This window comes from Oenanthe melanoleuca, chromosome 5, assembly GCF_029582105.1.
Source record: "Oenanthe melanoleuca isolate GR-GAL-2019-014 chromosome 5, OMel1.0, whole genome shotgun sequence".
NCBI classification, from domain to species: Eukaryota; Metazoa; Chordata; class Aves; order Passeriformes; family Muscicapidae; genus Oenanthe; species Oenanthe melanoleuca.
Window position 1 is genome coordinate 55,128,072 of NC_079339.1, and position 17,079 is coordinate 55,145,150.

General features: G+C 46.3%; 1 protein-coding gene across 1 annotated transcript in view; it reads right to left on the reverse strand.

Annotated features, from left to right (window-relative positions):
• PRKCH (protein kinase C eta) overlaps window positions 1-17,079 on the reverse strand; it is a 115,041-nt gene that overhangs the window by 14,499 nt on the left and 83,463 nt on the right. Inside the window, exons 11-12 of the mRNA XM_056493555.1 lie at window positions 7,394-7,532; window positions 6,288-6,476 (exon numbers count right to left, since the gene is read on the reverse strand). Of these exons, the coding sequence (XP_056349530.1) occupies window positions 6,288-6,476; window positions 7,394-7,532 (328 nt within the window). The remainder of the gene's footprint in view (window positions 1-6,287; window positions 6,477-7,393; window positions 7,533-17,079) is intronic.

Below are 17,079 nucleotides of genomic sequence, written 5' to 3' on the forward strand. Positions count from 1 at the left end.
TTTGGAAACAGCCCTTTCCCCTCCACTCCTCTGTCACAGCAGACTGTTTGCTTTGATTACATTAAAAAAATCTGCCTCTAAGTCTTTCTGCTGGAAGAGCTCCACCCCTTGACCTCCTCTCCTCATCAAGGCATTTTCAATCTGCCCACAGTGGTGGGGCCAGTCTGGTTCAGCACAGAGCATTCACCATCCACAAAGGCATTCTGAAAACAAGGGGTGAAAATAAGGGTGAAAATGAGGCACCCTTAGGGTGGGCAGCTCCCACAGCATGGCTCAATGCTCACTTTGCTTTTTCTCCCATAGTAAGTCCTGGATGAAGTGTCCCAGGGAATTTGCTTTTTTATCTGTATGTGGACACTTCCAGTACTTAAAGGGAGCTTATAAAAAAGAGGGAGAGGGGCTTTTTACACAGGCAGATAGGGACAAGGGGAACAGTTTTAAACTGAGAGATATACAATAGATACAAGGAAGTAATTCTTGTCCATGGGGCAGTGAGGCACAGGATGCCCAGAGAAGCTGAGAACTATCCCTGGAAGTGTTCAAGGCCAGGTTGGGCAGGACTTGGAGCAACCTGTTCTGGTGGAAGGTTTCCCTGCCCATGGCAGGGGGTGGAACTAGATGGTGTTTAAAGTCCCTTCCAAACCAAACCATTCTGTGATCTTTCCAACCTTTTCTTCTCAGCCCATTATGGTAAGTGCCTGCACAGCCTGAATCTCCAGGGGCTCTGCTGGAGCTGTTATCCTGCATCCAGCCAAACTGGACTAGCCACAGGGGACATGAGCAGCTCCTCAGTATTTCTTTGGAATGACAACTTGCACTCCCCAGGGAGTCCTGGATTCAACTTGTACACACAAACATAGTAATAAAATTTATTTCACTTTATCATCACTTAGGATTCCTGAAAAATGATGGGAAACTCTGCTCTTTTTCATGACAAGGAGGGACAGAGGAAGATACCTTTCAAATTTTTCCTCACCTAGTATCAGCTGCAAATTTAGGGAAAAAGAAATTCACACACATACACACACTTTCCTAACTTCCACCAAACTTATTTCTATGTATGCACATGGGCACACATAGGAAATCCCAACTGCCTCACCTTGTGGTCTGACAGCCATAAACAAGCCCATAAAGCAGGATCCCACTCCTGCTGACCCACAGAGCACCATTACTGCTGCAGCTGGGTCTGAGGCCCCAGTGCCAGACAGGACAGCCCCTTGGAGTTAACCTGACAGTGCAAAGGGGATTTTACACAGTTCTGCAAGAACATCTCAGTGGTATCTGCAGAGGGGAAAGGAACTCAGTGACACAAAGCAGGAAAGAGTTCACTCAACCAGACCATTTGTCTTTTGAGTCACTTCTAGGCTGTTGTTCTCTAGAAACACAAATCAAGTTTTTCTTTTGCAACCTTGGCACTGTAGTGCTGATGAAATTTTTCTCATGCTTGCCCTCAGCCAAGCTCCCTCACTTTCCCATTCCTCTCACTCTTCACACTAATCCAGGGGCATTTTGGCTCTCTGGTGCCATTCCACCTGTGCTGAGAGAGAGCACAGGCTGCTAAAACCACAGCCAATTTCCTCTGCACCTTCCCCTTTTCTTGTCTGGTCTTTATTTTTTACACAAAACCCACTTGGAGGAAGATGTAGCCACTTCTGCCCACTCTCTTAACTCCAGTAGTGTTATTCTCAGAATGCATGTCCTTAACCAGCTGGAGAAGAACAGGCTTTAGTCTCATTTGTGTCCTCAAAATATAAAACTTCAAGCAAGGCTGCCTAAGCCTCACTTTTGGAGGGAGCATTTCAGCTAGGCCAGAAGTGTTTCAGAGCTCTCATTAAATCTGGGGTTTAGCATACAAATGCCAAGAGATATCCTTGGCTTTAGTAAACTCAGCTGAGACAGGAGTTTGGAAATCCAGGGTGCAGAAGGCAGAGCAGTACTAACACTTCCCTAGGGAGATGCTGCTTTCCAGCCCCTGCTGTTACCAGGCTCTGAGGGTGAAAACATCTAAGCTGCAATTGCTCATCCAAATTTCCAAGCCTTTGGGCCAAGCTTTGCTACTTGAGATCACCAGTCCATGCAGTGACTCAGTAGGCTTAGCCCTTCTCACCTCACCCAAAACCACGCATGGAAAGGAAAATCCCTGCAGCCTTCCCTGGGAATTTGCTTCCCATTACTTCTGAGACCTGATTTTCAGTGTGTCCCTCCATTGTCCCCTCAAACTAAGCTGCCTGTGAGCCAAGCAGGGTGGCTCAATTGCATTTGAGAAAGTCATGCATCAAGTGAGTGAAACACGCTGCCAAAAACCCACCGCACTTATGGGAAGCAAGAGGATTGTATTTCATTTTGCAGTTTGCTCAGCTGAATCCCAAAGCTTCAGGCTGCCTGGAAAGCTCCCCTCTGCTCCAGCACTTTTTGATGGTGACAATTAACCAATTCAGAATACTGATATGCTGTAACAAAGTCATCTCTAGTGCACTTTCCCTGTAAGAGATTTGGTGCAGCAGTCTCTGCTCTCTGCACACTCACACAGTTCATCCCTCACAGTTTCTCCATGATCAAACCCTGGTGACTGCTCTGTCAGCTAATGGCAAAGAGTATTTTAAAGAATTTTATTTGACACACAAACCCAATAGCTCCTTGTAAATGCCATGAACTCCTTGTAACTGCATTCAGGTATGGCAATGGAGAAAACTTTTTCCTTTAGGAATTAAAATCAAAGCCAAACTTATGTCTAGAATAAGCTGAAGTGGATAGAATCCATTCAGCAGCAATTCTCCCTTCTGCATTTTATTACTCCTACGAGCAAATCCATGCCCCAGGAGTTTGACTTGCTCACACAAGCAGAGGAGAGCTCAGTCTGAGTCCTCTCCTCCTGACCTGAAGCATCAGTATCTGAATTCCCCAATGACACATTCAGACAGGACAGCATACACAGGTGAGATGTTCAACCTTCCTCCTCTGGGAATATTGACTCCATCAAACCCTGCTGATTTACCTCTGTCCTACTCCTTCCCCAGCCCTTCAGGGGAAATTTCAAGGTCAAAAGAAATAAAAATAGATAAAAATTTTCTTTTCTGGAGCACAAATAATTCAGCTTTCGATTCTATACAAAGTCCCAGGGCACTGAGGTTAGTTTTGTTTTCCTGGGTACCAGAGTTCACAAACCCTCCAGGAACACCCAGTGACGTAAATGAGGTCCCAAGAACGTAGTTTTGTTATTATCAAGAAACTGCAAGGATGAACGGGTGCAATCTTCAGAAATCATGTGGTTTCTTATGGGGGGAAGTTGGTGAAATACAATTACACAAAATGAAAGCCAAACGAGGCAACAGCATCTGTGAAATGAGTATTAAAACTTACAACCCCAGTTTGAAATGAATGTTTTGCACTTCATAAAGGCAAATGGATCAAGTGCTTTCTAAACCTAGATATATCTATTTGTAGAGCCTCTCTAAGCACCTACAACTAAGTGCATCTTCCTAGAAGAATTTCATTTTCATTTCAGAGCTTTGTATCATTCAAACTCGGTGAATTCTCAAGGTTAGAGACCAGAACTTTAAGTGAGGGGGTAATCCAGTTATTAAGACTACTAAGTCCTTAGCCTGCAATACAAGAGAATCCAGGTTTAATTCCCTGATCTTCCACAGGCTTTCACATGCCATGTAATCACAACCATTTATGTCACTGAAGTAGCTGGATGCTGATTTTCCAGAGCTCTTAGCATCATGGTTAGAAAGCACTGTCACAGCTCTAAATCAGAGAGCTTGAGTGCATGTTTTGTTGGAGAAAAACAAAATGGCAATTAGAAGATGCTCATTTAGTCATAATGCTGCATCTAAGAGAAATATTAGCATAAGAAGTGTGTGTAAAAGAAAATCTATATATTTTGCAGCTAGAAAATCTACTTTCTCAAAAAAACACCCCAGGTTTACCATTCTGTGTTATACTAACAACTAAAAATACTGAGCTAAGGTTATCAGTGCACTGAAAATGTAATACCTCAGCAGTGATAACATTTGTTATCATCCAAAAGAAATCAAAGTGTCTGTGTGTGTGGCTTCCATTTTAATCTAGAACCCCAGACAATCTTTTGACAGGATGCTTCCTTCCCACTAAAGCCAACATGCTCTGATGCTTCTTTAGAACTCAGTGTAAGAAGGAAAAGAGGAAAGGAGCTCTTTCAGTGAACAGCTCTTGGGCCCAAAAGCAGCTACTGTGAAGCTGCAGAAATTCAGCCTGTAGCCAACTATCACCAATGCTGTGAAATAAGATGCAACAATCACCTCCAGGCAGCAGCCACCCAGGAAGCAGAAACACTGAGAAACTGGAAGTCCAGTAAACATCTCAGTTGTCAATTCCCTCTAGTTAATCCCAAGGTTCCTGGTAAATGCCCCAAATTTCAGCCTTTTTCCCCAGAGCAGACAGAGTGTAATGCTTCTCTGGAGCAATGCATGTACATTTCAGAGAGGTAGTTTTGATTTCATTTGTTTGTCACCAGCAACACACAATACAGCAGACAAGCAAAGAGGTTGGAGAGGAGATTGTTTTTTTCAGGCAAGGAACCAGCAGTTACTGAGCTGACTGGGTTTTGGAGATGCTCAATGCTTTCTATTTAAATTCTCAGCTCCCTCCTCAATTTTGGCCCTCTTCCTCCAGTGTCCCTCATGGTGTTCCTTGTCTGGAAATCACAGAAGGGACCTTAAACTGTTAAAATTTGGGGTCTGAACACAAACTAGAGCAGACTGGGGTGACTGCAGCTTGCACTGGCTGTTTCTGGGAGGCCTTATCAGAATGAGGAAAACACTCATTTCATCAAGAGGCTAAAACACAAATGATATTTTATTACACCCTGAGATTCCTGTTGTGACAAGCATCTACATGACCACAATTTACCTCCATCTCATAATTATGCAGTATACCTGCAGCAAATCCACTCCTCTAGTGCTTGTCACTGCAGAAGAGGAATTGGTACTTAAGAGGTACTTAGGAGTCCCAGCTCAACCACACAAATGCTGCTCCAGAAGCTGCAATGAGTCTGAAGTTCATGTTTATATTTAGAATATGTAGTGAGTTATTTCCAAAACCCAAGAGGGCCTCCAGCATCACAAACAATCAATTCTGAGCACAGCCTATGATTTCAAAGCTCCTCTTACTCCTCCAGGAGTGGATTTTATTGTCAGTTGATTTCTGTGAAATTTATCAGATGTAATTTCAGCTATTGGAAGTAGTTGCTTAACTTGCATACAACAGAAACCCTTCAGCAGAAAATGTCCAGATATTTGCTACTAAAAACTGTCCTCTTTCCCTCAAATGGTCCCATCATTGACTACTCCATTTCTCTGGGACAATATTCCATGAGTTTCTATAAATTCCTACCTTACCCAATGATTTCTTAGATCCTCTATTAGCATAATATTTACTGGTATCCACTCTTACATGCATCTTTGTTCACAGTGGTTTCTCAAGAAAAGGGAATACTCTGATCCTTCTCTTTCCAAAAGGTTCTTTGAGATATTTGGTGATGTGATGAAGGCCAGGAAGAAGTCAGTAGCAGAAGAGCCAAGTTAGGTCTCCCAGTTTGAAGTTTAACACTCTTGTCATAGAATCACCTTTTGAATCCTTACAGAAAAGCCAGGCAGTTCCAGTGCATTAGGCTCACACACAGCCCAAAATCTTAAAAGCTTAATTCCCATGTCACAGGCAAAGATGTGAGGATGTGGATAAAAGAACTCATGGAAAAAGTTAGGAATACATGGCAGACAAGGACAGAGTGCCACCAGCAATAGCTCTCTTCAACCTTTTTGCTGTACAGCTCCGTTTTTCTTTTTCCTCCCAAACACACAAAAAATCAAACCCCTGTCTTTGCATGCAGATAGGCAGCAACTCTGGGGGATGCTGGCATTACCAGAGAGGATTATCAGGAAGCCTTCACTTCTTGGCCATGTGGTTGCTACTGATTAAACCCAGTGTTTACCTGCTGCTTCTGTTCTGGGAGACAACCACACACTGCCAATCATTAAGCAAGCAGGGGAATGCCCAGACACACAGGCTCACACTCTGCTTGCCAAGCTGGCTACTAAACCATATAAAGGCCATAACATAGCTGTGCAAACATACCTAAGTGTGGCAGGATGTTTTTTCTGTTTAGCCTTCAGTCAGAGATAAGGAGAGTGTCAGGGTCAGGGAATCACGCGATTTCTGCGTGCCAATACCCTGTCCCTGCTCTCTCTTGCTGGAGTTAGGCTGGAGAAAGCTAGGACAGGGAGCAAACAGCCAAAGGAACTCACTGCTTTGAGGATTGCCACTGCATCCTGCTGGAGCCACGTTGGGTAGACGACTTCATCGTTCAGAATGGCCTCGAAGAGATCGTCCTCGTTCTCGGCCTCGAAGGGCGCGTGGCCGCACAGCATCTCGTACAGCAGCACCCCCATGGCCCACCAGTCCACATCAGGGCCATACAGCATCTCCTGCAGGATCTGCAGCACAGGCAGGAGAGAAACACCAACCTGGAGCTTCGTATCAGAGCAGGGGAGGGAAGAAGGATTTGGAAACAATAACACAGACGCTCTCGCTCGCAGCGCTCTCTGTTAGGCTGGTGGATACCCAGGAACATAAAGTGATCTCACTCTGGGAACCCCCAGATCAGCACAAAGGTACATCAGGTGCTTTCAGCAGGGGCTGAATTAGCTTGGCTGGGTCACCTGGGAAGCAAGCCCTTAGAAGGATGCTGGGGCTGAGCTGGAAGAGAAGGGGCACTCCAGCAAAACTGGCTGAGCCTCAGAAGCAGCTGAGCAGCCACGTGTGTGAGCTGACATCACCTCCTCCTTCCCCTTGGGATGAAAACACCTACCTGGCTCCAGCAGCAAGGCTTTCAGCTGGAGAGGGGAAGCAGTTGAGTGTGGGAGAAAGGTGCAAACATCAACCACAGACAGAAATTCAATTGTGTTGAAGGATGTGAAACCTTGTCAGAACATCTGGCAGCATCTGGAGGGCAGCTGTTCCTTAAAGAGGTGTTTATTAATTTTGCAGTGAAATTGGGGAGTGACAGGGAGTGTGAGGAGGTAGAAAAAGGAACTGTGTAATGAAGGAGAATTCAATCTCCTTTCAAATCAAGCTGGGACAGCATCTGCATGTGCCTCTCAAGGTTTCTGCAGATGTATTTCCATTTTTCACCTCACATTTTCTAGAGAAAAATATAGGCTTATTTTGGTGCATAAAGCAGCCTGAAGATTTACTCATGCTTTACTTCACAAGGGGCTGATAATACATCTAAGGAGGAAACCTTGAGCTCAGCAATCAAATAAGGCAAAGCCAAAGATGCTGGCAGTTCCAAAGCTAACCCACACTTCTCACATGGTGGCCATTTTTCTGACCAGAGAAAGGTTTCCTGTACCTCTGGAGCGATGTAGTCTGGCGTGCCACAGAAGGTGGCTGTGGTGATGCCATCGTGGATGCCCTCTTTGCACATTCCAAAGTCTGCCAGCTTGCAGTGCCCCTCATAGTCCAGCAGCACGTTGTCCAGCTTCAAGTCCCTAAAATGAGAATCATTCAGAGTCACTGCCTGCTTGGAGCAGCCCCACACAGATGCAAGCACCATCCCGGGCCTCAGAAGCTCAACCTGGAATCTGGACAAATGTCATCATCATAAAAAAATAAACAAAGGTCATGCAGGAGAGGTTTTCTTTTGCTTCATCTCTTACAAAAGGGAGGAAGAAGCATCATTCTGCCAATGGCATTGAATGCAGGCAGGAGTTTGCCCACATGGGTTTGCCAACACACTACAAGCCTGGCTGGCAGGGCTCCTGCTGCTGTAGCTCTGGACTCACTGGAGCAGAGGCTGCCAGAGCTGTCAGATTGTGTAAAGATGCTGTGATGCAGCAAAACGCTGCACAGGGACCATGCTCTGATTCAGCAAAGCTGCACTGGAGCACTCACTGCAGCTGGGGAGCAGAGCAAAGCCTCTGCAGAGGGAAAGCATGTTCCATGTTCTCCTGAGGTGTTGGGGCTTCAGTCCCAGATCTTGTTATCAGCCTGACTGATAAACCCCATCTGGAGCACATCCAAGCTGAGAAGAAACTCCCTACTGACATCACACCACATGGGCAGGGGGAGCCTTCAGGCAGCACAGGATGCCTCCATCATAAGGCAAAGTCTTAAAGTCCTCCCAGCTGTATCAGTTCCAGCAGTGCACTAATGTAAGAAGGGAACATCCCCCTCAGCACTCACTGGAGTGGGACCTTCTTGTCATGTCACAAGAGACCAGCAGCCCAGCAAGCTGCAGGGGGACACTTTTTCCAATACATCACCTCTAACAGCTCCTCACTGAAAGCAGAGCTGCCAAAATGACAGAGCCCTAACAAAGCTTATCAGCTTGCCTGACCTTGAGATTGCCCATGGGAATAGCCTGCAGGCAGAAGCACTGTCAGAAAGCACAGGGTCATCTGCAGACTTAGGCAATGCCTGCCTAAAAATACATCAGCTTGTAGCACCTCTGCTTTGCAGCTGTCAGACAAGCTCCAGGCACCACTGCAGATGCAGGAGAGGAGCTCTGTGCAGCACAAACAGGTCACAGCTCATTTCTGAACTGTCTCAGGTGTTGGCCCAAGAGCTGCCCAGAGCTGTCACAGCAGCACTGTGACAGGGGGAGCCTTGACAGATACCTTCAAAGTCATTCTGATGCCCACATCAGGATGAAAAAACTACATTTTAGGGTCTCAGAGCCCCTTCATGCTGGATCTGGATCCATTTTGCCCTTTGGTTGGATATCTATTTCCCTGGGAAGGGGGAGCAGTAGGGAGGGTGGTAACATAGGTGGTAACATCTCCATACCAATATAAAAATCTACGGTTGAGCTGAAATCTGAATACAGCTTAATTCTGTTCATCCTCCATCTGTGACCCTAAAGTGAAAATCAGGGGGTTGATGGCTCTGTTCTGCATTGGCATTTCCACAGCCCATGGGACTCCAGACAGCCCTCCCTCAGCTACACTGCTGCACTGGAAAGATCAAGGACACATTGTGTAAGACAATCAGAGCCACATCCTCTCCTAAAGAGATAAGGAAAAGTATTCTTAGCCTCTTTTGAATGGATGGGAAAGCAAAGGATGGAAATTAAGAAATTTGTCCATGTCCCCCAGAGACAAGGCTGAACATCAGCTTCCTGAATTCCAGCTTGGATCTTAATCACAAGATCACACATCCTCTCTCTTCAACTTTGAGATGGCTCGGCAAGGCAAGCCAGCAAAAAGCCTTCTGCAATGCTGCTGCCCTTCCTGGCAGGCCCACGAGCTACCCAGTGAAATCTGGATGCCAAGGACAGTGCCCATGCCTGTCTCACGCTGCAGTGTTTGCTCTGGGTGGGATGCTCAGCAGGAGACACTTATTTTTTTCCCTTCTGAGAATCACAAATGATGGCTGAGGCATGTGGGCAAAGGCTTGTCCTGGAAAAGCTTTAGGTGAGCACAGGGAGAGGTTTGTGCGTGGTTGCCCACGACAGCCCATCTTCAGCAGCAGTTTACAGCCAAAGCTCCTGTTGCTCTTCCCTGTGGTTCCTGGCAGGGCAAGGAAGCCCTCCAAGCATGAAGGCAGGCCTTGTTTTCAGGAATCTGCCACGCTGTGGCTGAAATGCACAGTCTATTCTTGGCTTGGGTTTAAATGCAGCAAACACCTTCTCGGCTCTGGGCAGTGCTGACTGTTGTGGTGTGCCCCTAAAGATACAGCTGGAAGGGGAATTTTGGTGAACTAGCTTGGAGATCCTCCTAGCAAACCTCCTCCTGTTCCCTGAAACATCCACCATGTCCTGGAATGCTTTGGGAACACTCAAAATACACCATCCTTACATCTGAGCCAGCAGAAACAGCCACGAACGTGGAAGAGCAGAGGCAAGAGACAGCTACAGGGCTGGGCCAGCTCTGCTGACCACGTCACCAGGGCACACTGCCACCTCCCAGCCTCTGCCCCACAGGACATGCTGCAGGAACTGCCAAACCCCTGCTAGCTGCACAGTGCACCATGCTCATCCCTGAGATGGCAGGAGTCCTGCAGGTGTGAGAGTGCTGCGCTGGCTCTGTCCTCCCACAGAGCCTCCATCTCTGTAATTGCCATTAAATTTAAACTGTCTGCTTCTCACTGGGTAAGCATAGTTTTAACCACACCAGGCAAAGCTCCAGCCCTTGGCTTCTCCACCCTGCACGTTAAACCCATTAACAGTGTCTGTTGTCTCCTCCTGACTGCTGTCCAGCAGCGTGAAACCCAACACTTGCATTTTCTATTTCCACATAACCTGTAATGTGACGTTACTCTGGCTCTCACTTGCTCAGGCCCTTGGCTACGTGCAGACCAGTTCAGAAGAGGACCTCCCATGACCACAGAAGGCTGCTCAATGCTCTTTGCTCGGCAAAGTGACAGGAGATCATCCTACACTCCCCTTTCGGAGCAGGTCTCGTGGCCAGCACAGTGGCAGCCTCAGCCACGGGCTCCTCTGCACCCTGCTCTCTCTGGCTGCCACATGGGATAGCTCCCTGGGAAAGCTGTGGTTTGAGCATTTATCCCAAGCCATCCCAGCAGTTGTGAGCTCTGAACTCACTGCTTGATGCTGACAGGTCTCCCCACGCACTGAGCCCCGTAAGCCAGCACGGCCACATGAGAGGAAAAACACTGACAGTTCTCTGAGATTTACAAGGAGCTCTTCATTTTCACAGCAAGGATTCCGGGAAGCTGATGAAACTGGAAGCCATCCAGCTCACAAAGGCCAAATCTACCTCATTTCCTTAATACTTGCATTTTCCATTGAATATTTTTAGCAGTTCCATGAAGCAGTAACGGCAGAGAGGTTTTCTGAGGCTGCGTTTCTAAGGTCCAGCTGAGATTCTGCCTTTCACTGGCAAACCTTCCCTGGAAAACAGACTTCATCCTGACTAAGAAAAGGCTGTCTTTGTCCTCACCCTCAGCTATGGCACACTGGCTTAATGGCCTTGTTTAGTCTAGACCCAGAAGAAATGACAAAATAGCTGTTTCAGTGTCACTCACTGGGAGAGGTGTTCTTTGCACATCTGCTGCTCCAGTTTGACATTTGTAAAAAAAAACAAAATTACACTTGCAGATGATCTGGTCCTTTTCCAAAGCATCTGTCAAATGCAATTTCCCTGCACTGGGGAGTTTTGCCAGGGAATGTGTGTTATACACGTACCTGCCACTCGCTTTGCTCTGACCATCTCACTGCTGATGTAGAAACTGTATTTGAAGGATGAATTTTGGTGAGTTTTTCCCTTATTTTGTTTTCATCACCCTGTTGTGGTAAGGGCTGTACTTGCAGTAAGGATCCAGAGGAATAGGGGTGGCAGACACTGGCTTCCTTCCACTGCCTCCACAAGGTCATCCCAGGTTTGCTAATCTCAAAGGTCCAGTTTAAAGCTCATTAAAGCTTGGTGTTCCCATCTCAATGCAAATCACTCACTGTGAAAACTGTGGGTGACAGCCACAAAGGTAAGTGTGGCTAACATAAACTCCAACCAAAAGGCTTCTAAAAAATACACAATGAGAAACAAAATCACCAAACCTGAAATTAGCTAAATGTGTAACTTTGGCTTTTCTGAAGGGGAAAACTTTCTCTTTATACACTCCTTGGAAACACTTTTGGGTGAGCAAATGTGCATTCAAATCCCTTTGCAAGCAGGGATGAGATTTTAATTTTTCTCCACCTCTTCTGCTGAAGTAATTTTACTTCACAAAAAACTGCAATCTCCATCATTATACAGAAAAATGAATTTCTATTGGTTGCTCTGGTAGCCAAAGTAATGCATATTTCCAACTCCTGCTTAAAAAAAAATTAATTTTTTTTTTAATAAGGCAACTTCAACAGAGGAGAATCAAAGATGTACAACCTGCAGAATAGCACAGTTGGTAAGATAGTTAAGGAAAAGGCTGTAGTTTTCAAGTTGGAGGCTTTGCTCCAAATACAGTGGACAACAGATTTAAACCCATACTTTGATTAAATAAAGAGGAGAACAGATGGAGATCCCAGTTTTATGTAAAGCCCTAAATACTCATGTGAAGCTTATAATGTTTCCCATTTTCTTTTGCATTCATAAGGAACATCCAAATTAAAATACTTCATTTTACCCGAAACAAATGCTCTCTTGACTTGCAAAAAATATATTTAATTGCTTTTAAAAAACCTTAACATGTTTTTTGGGCCCACAAAATTATTTTCTGTCTTTCTTTCCATACTAAATTCCGGAGACTTAGTTAGCAAACTCAAAGAAAATAATTAATTTCATGAACCTATTCCCACTAGCTTTGGACTAGAGATCTCCACATCTTGTCCCCAAGATTTTACAACACCTTGGGAACTAAGGCCATTTCTACTGTAAGTCTTGGGTTATAGAGAACTTGCTTATAAATTCCTTCACAGAAAATTGTTCACATCTCCCACATTTTTCTAATAGCCACCAAACATTATTTATTTCTATGATCAAGTAAGCTTTTATAACCAGAAACTTTTACTCTTATAGTCCCAAGGAAGAGTTAAGCATGTCCTAGGCAGTGGTAAAGCTGAGCAATAAATACAGGCTGAAGCTGACACCTGCAACATATTCTAGCAGAGCTAAGACATAAAAACCCAGGCTGAGCTGCTAGTATTTGCTTAGGCACATCTTTAGGGCAGGAGGAAACACTGCAATCATAAATGAAACACCAGGCTACTGGCCTTTGATAAAGGGAGCCACAAAGCAGAGATCAGAAAAGAATCAAGCTGAGCTGGAGAGAAACAGCTGAAATCCTGAGTTTTGCTGCCAAATAAAAAGAGGTGGGACACTGTTGTAACCCAGCATATAAGCAGTGTGTAAGCATTTACACACACCACTGTGTGGGCATTGCAGGCTGAGATGGAAATGTTGCTTTGCACACCTGCAGCTTCCCAGCACCACCCCTAAAATCCCATGGGATTTAGTCTGTGAGCCCCATCCTCCCCAGCACTGCACGAAGCAATGTCGAAATACACAACTGCAAAACACAACTTCAACTGTTTGTTTCCTTGAAAAACATTCCTTTGGGTAAAGAAAACATTTCTTTGGGTTTCCAAACAGCCTCTGAGGTGAAACCCACCCAGACCACTGTCAGCCACACAGACAGCTTGGCTACAGCAAACTGAAACCTGCAGTGCAGTGTAACAGGAGAGAAATGAAGGGAAGATCTCTCCAGATACTTGTAATTCATAATTACCAGAAAGTAGGAATGAAATATAGCAAGTGCCTTTCTACACTGGCCTAACAGCCAGAAGTTGTTTTCAAAAGCTGACCAGACTTAAGTGTTCAGGGACTGTAAAACAGCCACCATGGCTCCAGGCTGACCTTCTCATTTCTCACAAACAAAGCAATAGCAGAAATGTGATATAATGATTCAAGGATCCAACTCAGGCTGAGTGGTACAAGTGAAACTCCACTGAAAATCCACACTCATTGCTCATTTAACAGCAGACAGCTGCCTGTTCTTGCTGGCCATGGGGCCAGAGGAGGTTCATAGGAAAAGTCCATCCTACAGGCACCTCAGTATGTGAGCAGTGCTCCAGCCAGGAGCCCAGCAACATTCCTGGGGCTTTTACAGCCTCATCCCACCTCAGCACATCCTGCAGACGCCACAGACAGCTGGGGAGGGGAATGTGGCAGAATACAAGAGTTGTATTGTCTGCTCCTGCCTTTCTCTGCTTCACCCAACCCGCCCTGCTGGCACCTCTGGAAGGGCTCTGCAGCCATGTGTTGGGATAAAGGTGTGATGGATTAGGGACACTCAGCCTCCAAAGCAGGCTCCACCTCTCTTGCAACACAAGATGTTACAGACTGATGCAATATGTCAAGTCTGGGGTCAGACACAGAACTAGAACATTCTGAAAACTCTCACCACAGCACATGGCCAAGGACTGCCCAGGGCAAGGTCAGGAGTGTGTGAATCAGCCCAGGACAGATCCTCACACCTGCATCTGTGCTCTTCAGGATGTCCAATGGCACTGGGTATCAATCTTGCACACTCATGGGGTAAGTCTGATTCTTGCTCTGCTGCTTGGGCTTCAGACTGAACAGACTGGCAAGCACTGTATCCAGAAGTGCTCTGCTATTATTTTAAAGTCAAGCAGCCCTTCAAGCACAAGGACAAGTTTCTGCAAGCAATCTGCCTGCACTAAGGCAGCACCATGGGGTTTTTGGCAGAGATGGGCTGGCACCCAGTGCTGCTGGCTGTCCATCTGCCTGACCCCTTCCTGCAGGCAAAAACTCCCTGGGAGCAGCTCCCAGGCCCACATCAGAGCACTGGCCCTCTCCTGCTGAACCCCAGGCTGCTGCTCTGGAGACAAAGCAGTGCCCAAGGCACTGACTTCTCTTACAGCACAGGACATGGCATTACCTGGCATCCAAGACCTCTCCAGTGGTTTGAAGCAGCAGCACTCCCACCTCCCCTCCCTCTGGGCACTTCAGAAGGGCTCCTGTGGAACTTAACACAATTACTCACAGGATTTCATTGCTGCTGAGATGAGCAGGAGTGATTCATCCTCCACTTAAAACAAGAGTGGTAGGCTCAAGTGTAAAGGCAGAGACTAGAAACCCTGGGCATACCACAGGAGAAAATCACAGAGCCTCCCCCACGCTGGTGTGCAGATCCAGTGGGACCTCACAGGTGCCTGAGTCCCTCTGGGGTCAGGCACACCTACAAGCTTCCCCTTTATGACACCCACAGCTCTAAGAAGGGCTGATGACAGTGCCCAAAGGCAGCTTTACAAGGGCAAAAAGACATGGGGGGCATGTGAAATGGGCCAGAGCCATTACTGCTGAAACACAGGTGTGCTGGAGGTTGCCACCCTGGAGTAATCCCAAAGATGACACAATCCCTGCAATCTAGTCACTCATCCAAATTGGTGTGCGTGCATTTTTCATAAATACTTATATATAATCTATGTGTTATTTGCTGCACTTTTATGTGGGACTCTAATCAGGAAAGAGGAGCTACACTTGAAGTGTTTCTCTGAATTCCAGAGCAATTGTCCTCCCATTTACTGCAGGAGGGGAGAGGTGGACTGGAAAAGGCTTGGTGTGCAGCTTTTGGTGTGGATGCCACGCGCTCCCTGTCCGGATGAGCTGCCAGCCTGGTCCTGTGATAGACTCCTCAGTCCCACTGGGCAGCAACACTGGAATTTGCTGGCCCTGAAACATTACTTGCTGAGTTGCTCCCAACAGAGCTCCTATTTTACTGTTGCCAGAAAAAAGAGGGAAAAAGGAAAAAAAAAAAAAAAATCAATTACAATGCTTCTTTTTGTGCATCCCATTGCCTGAAGTCTTCAGAGGAGGCACACAACAGACTCAAGACCCAAATGCAGGAACAAGAATCAGGGGACTGATGGAGCTAGGAGAGGTTGAAAAGCACAATCCTGTTATGTCACTTTGACAAAAATAGATCAATGTTGATTCAAAGCCTGATATGGAAATTAAAATGAAATCAGGTTTGTGCCCACAGCACAGCATGGTCTCAACACTGCAAGATGGAGTGAGAGTTATCCAGGATTAGTCATCACAGCTGCCCACAGCCCACCACAGGGCTGCTGAAGGCCCTGTCCCAGCTCCAAGCTGTCCTGTAGCATCAGGGCTGGCCTGTGCTGCTGAAAAGGCTCCTCCTTCCCCCAGCACACAGGGACAGGTCCCCATTTCACTGCTGTGTGCCACTCAGCCTGCCCTGGGGGAACGAGCAGCAGCCCACACCAAAGAGACCCTCCTGCCCATCCCACAGCTGCCATGGAATCCCCACACCTCAGTCTTAGGAGGAATATTCAGCTCCTAGAAACTAGCAAAGAAAATAAGAATAAAGGTGTCCCTCTCCATGAGGATGATGTGTGCAGTGCCTCTGGCACTGTAAGCTGTGCTGGTACTGGCAGTGCCAGCAGGGCTCTGTGGGAAGGACACTCCTGCCTGGAACCTGCAAATCTGGTCAGGCAGACTTCTCCACATTCATCTGATGCAGGTAAGGCTCACTGTACTCTGAGCCTGACTTTAAATCCAGGGAAATCAATGAAAAAAAAAACCCAGAAAAAACTCCTGTCAAGTTCACTCAATTTCAAAATAGGCCCTGAGAAAAAAAGCAACAAAAACTTAACCTTATTAAGGCTCTGAATTACAGATCCAGATTTATTAAGCTAAGGCTATAGGTGCTAATCTCCTTTCCATAATGGAATAAACAAAGCTGAAGGCAGAAGCGCTGTATTTTTAGACAGGATTTTAAAAAGCACCTTGCCTTGGTCTGTGGATTTCCACTGCCAAACTTACTGTTAACTTTTGAGGGAGCATCCATGCTGGCCCAGCATGGCTGCTTTTGAAAAATCGAAAAATCTCACCATCTGCACTGAATTTTTATGCACAGAGAAAAGAACAGTCTCCCTGCTAGTGACACATTGTGGGCACAAAGCACACAGCCATCCCACTGCTGCACAGGAGGGGGTTCTGCCCGGTTCCCCTTGGAATAAATGAATGAATTTCCCAGGAAATGCTGTCTTGAGAGCTGTTTCTTAAAAAAAAAAAATCCCAAAACTGACACCATCACTGATATAATTGGCTCTTTTTTTTTTTTTTCCTAAGACTCCAGGGAACATTTGGACAAACAGTGTTTTTCTGACTACTCTGATCTCTCTGCTTTTGACCACAACAATCACTTAAACATAAAATGGAAGAGGCTTTTGAAGGAGCCTAGAAGATGGGTCATTATCCCAAGATTTAGTTTCTCATCTCATGTGAATTACTGTTATTCACTCATTACAGGTGATTCACCCAGAGCTGTGTGAAGCCCAGGGATCCTGGATAAGCTGGGCCAGGTGGAATTCCTGCTGGCATGCTGAGCTCTCTGCAGTCCCTCTCTGACTCCTCCTGGGCTGCCTGCATGCAGGAACCAGTGGCACTGACCTTTGTGCCAGGCCAGCAGGGACACACCAGATCCCATGTGTCACCCCAAGTGCCACACAGCATCCAACAGACCCCAAACTGCCCCTCAACAATGCTGGCTGGTGTTACCCCCATGTCACATCAAGTACTTAACCCTTGAGTCTCACTG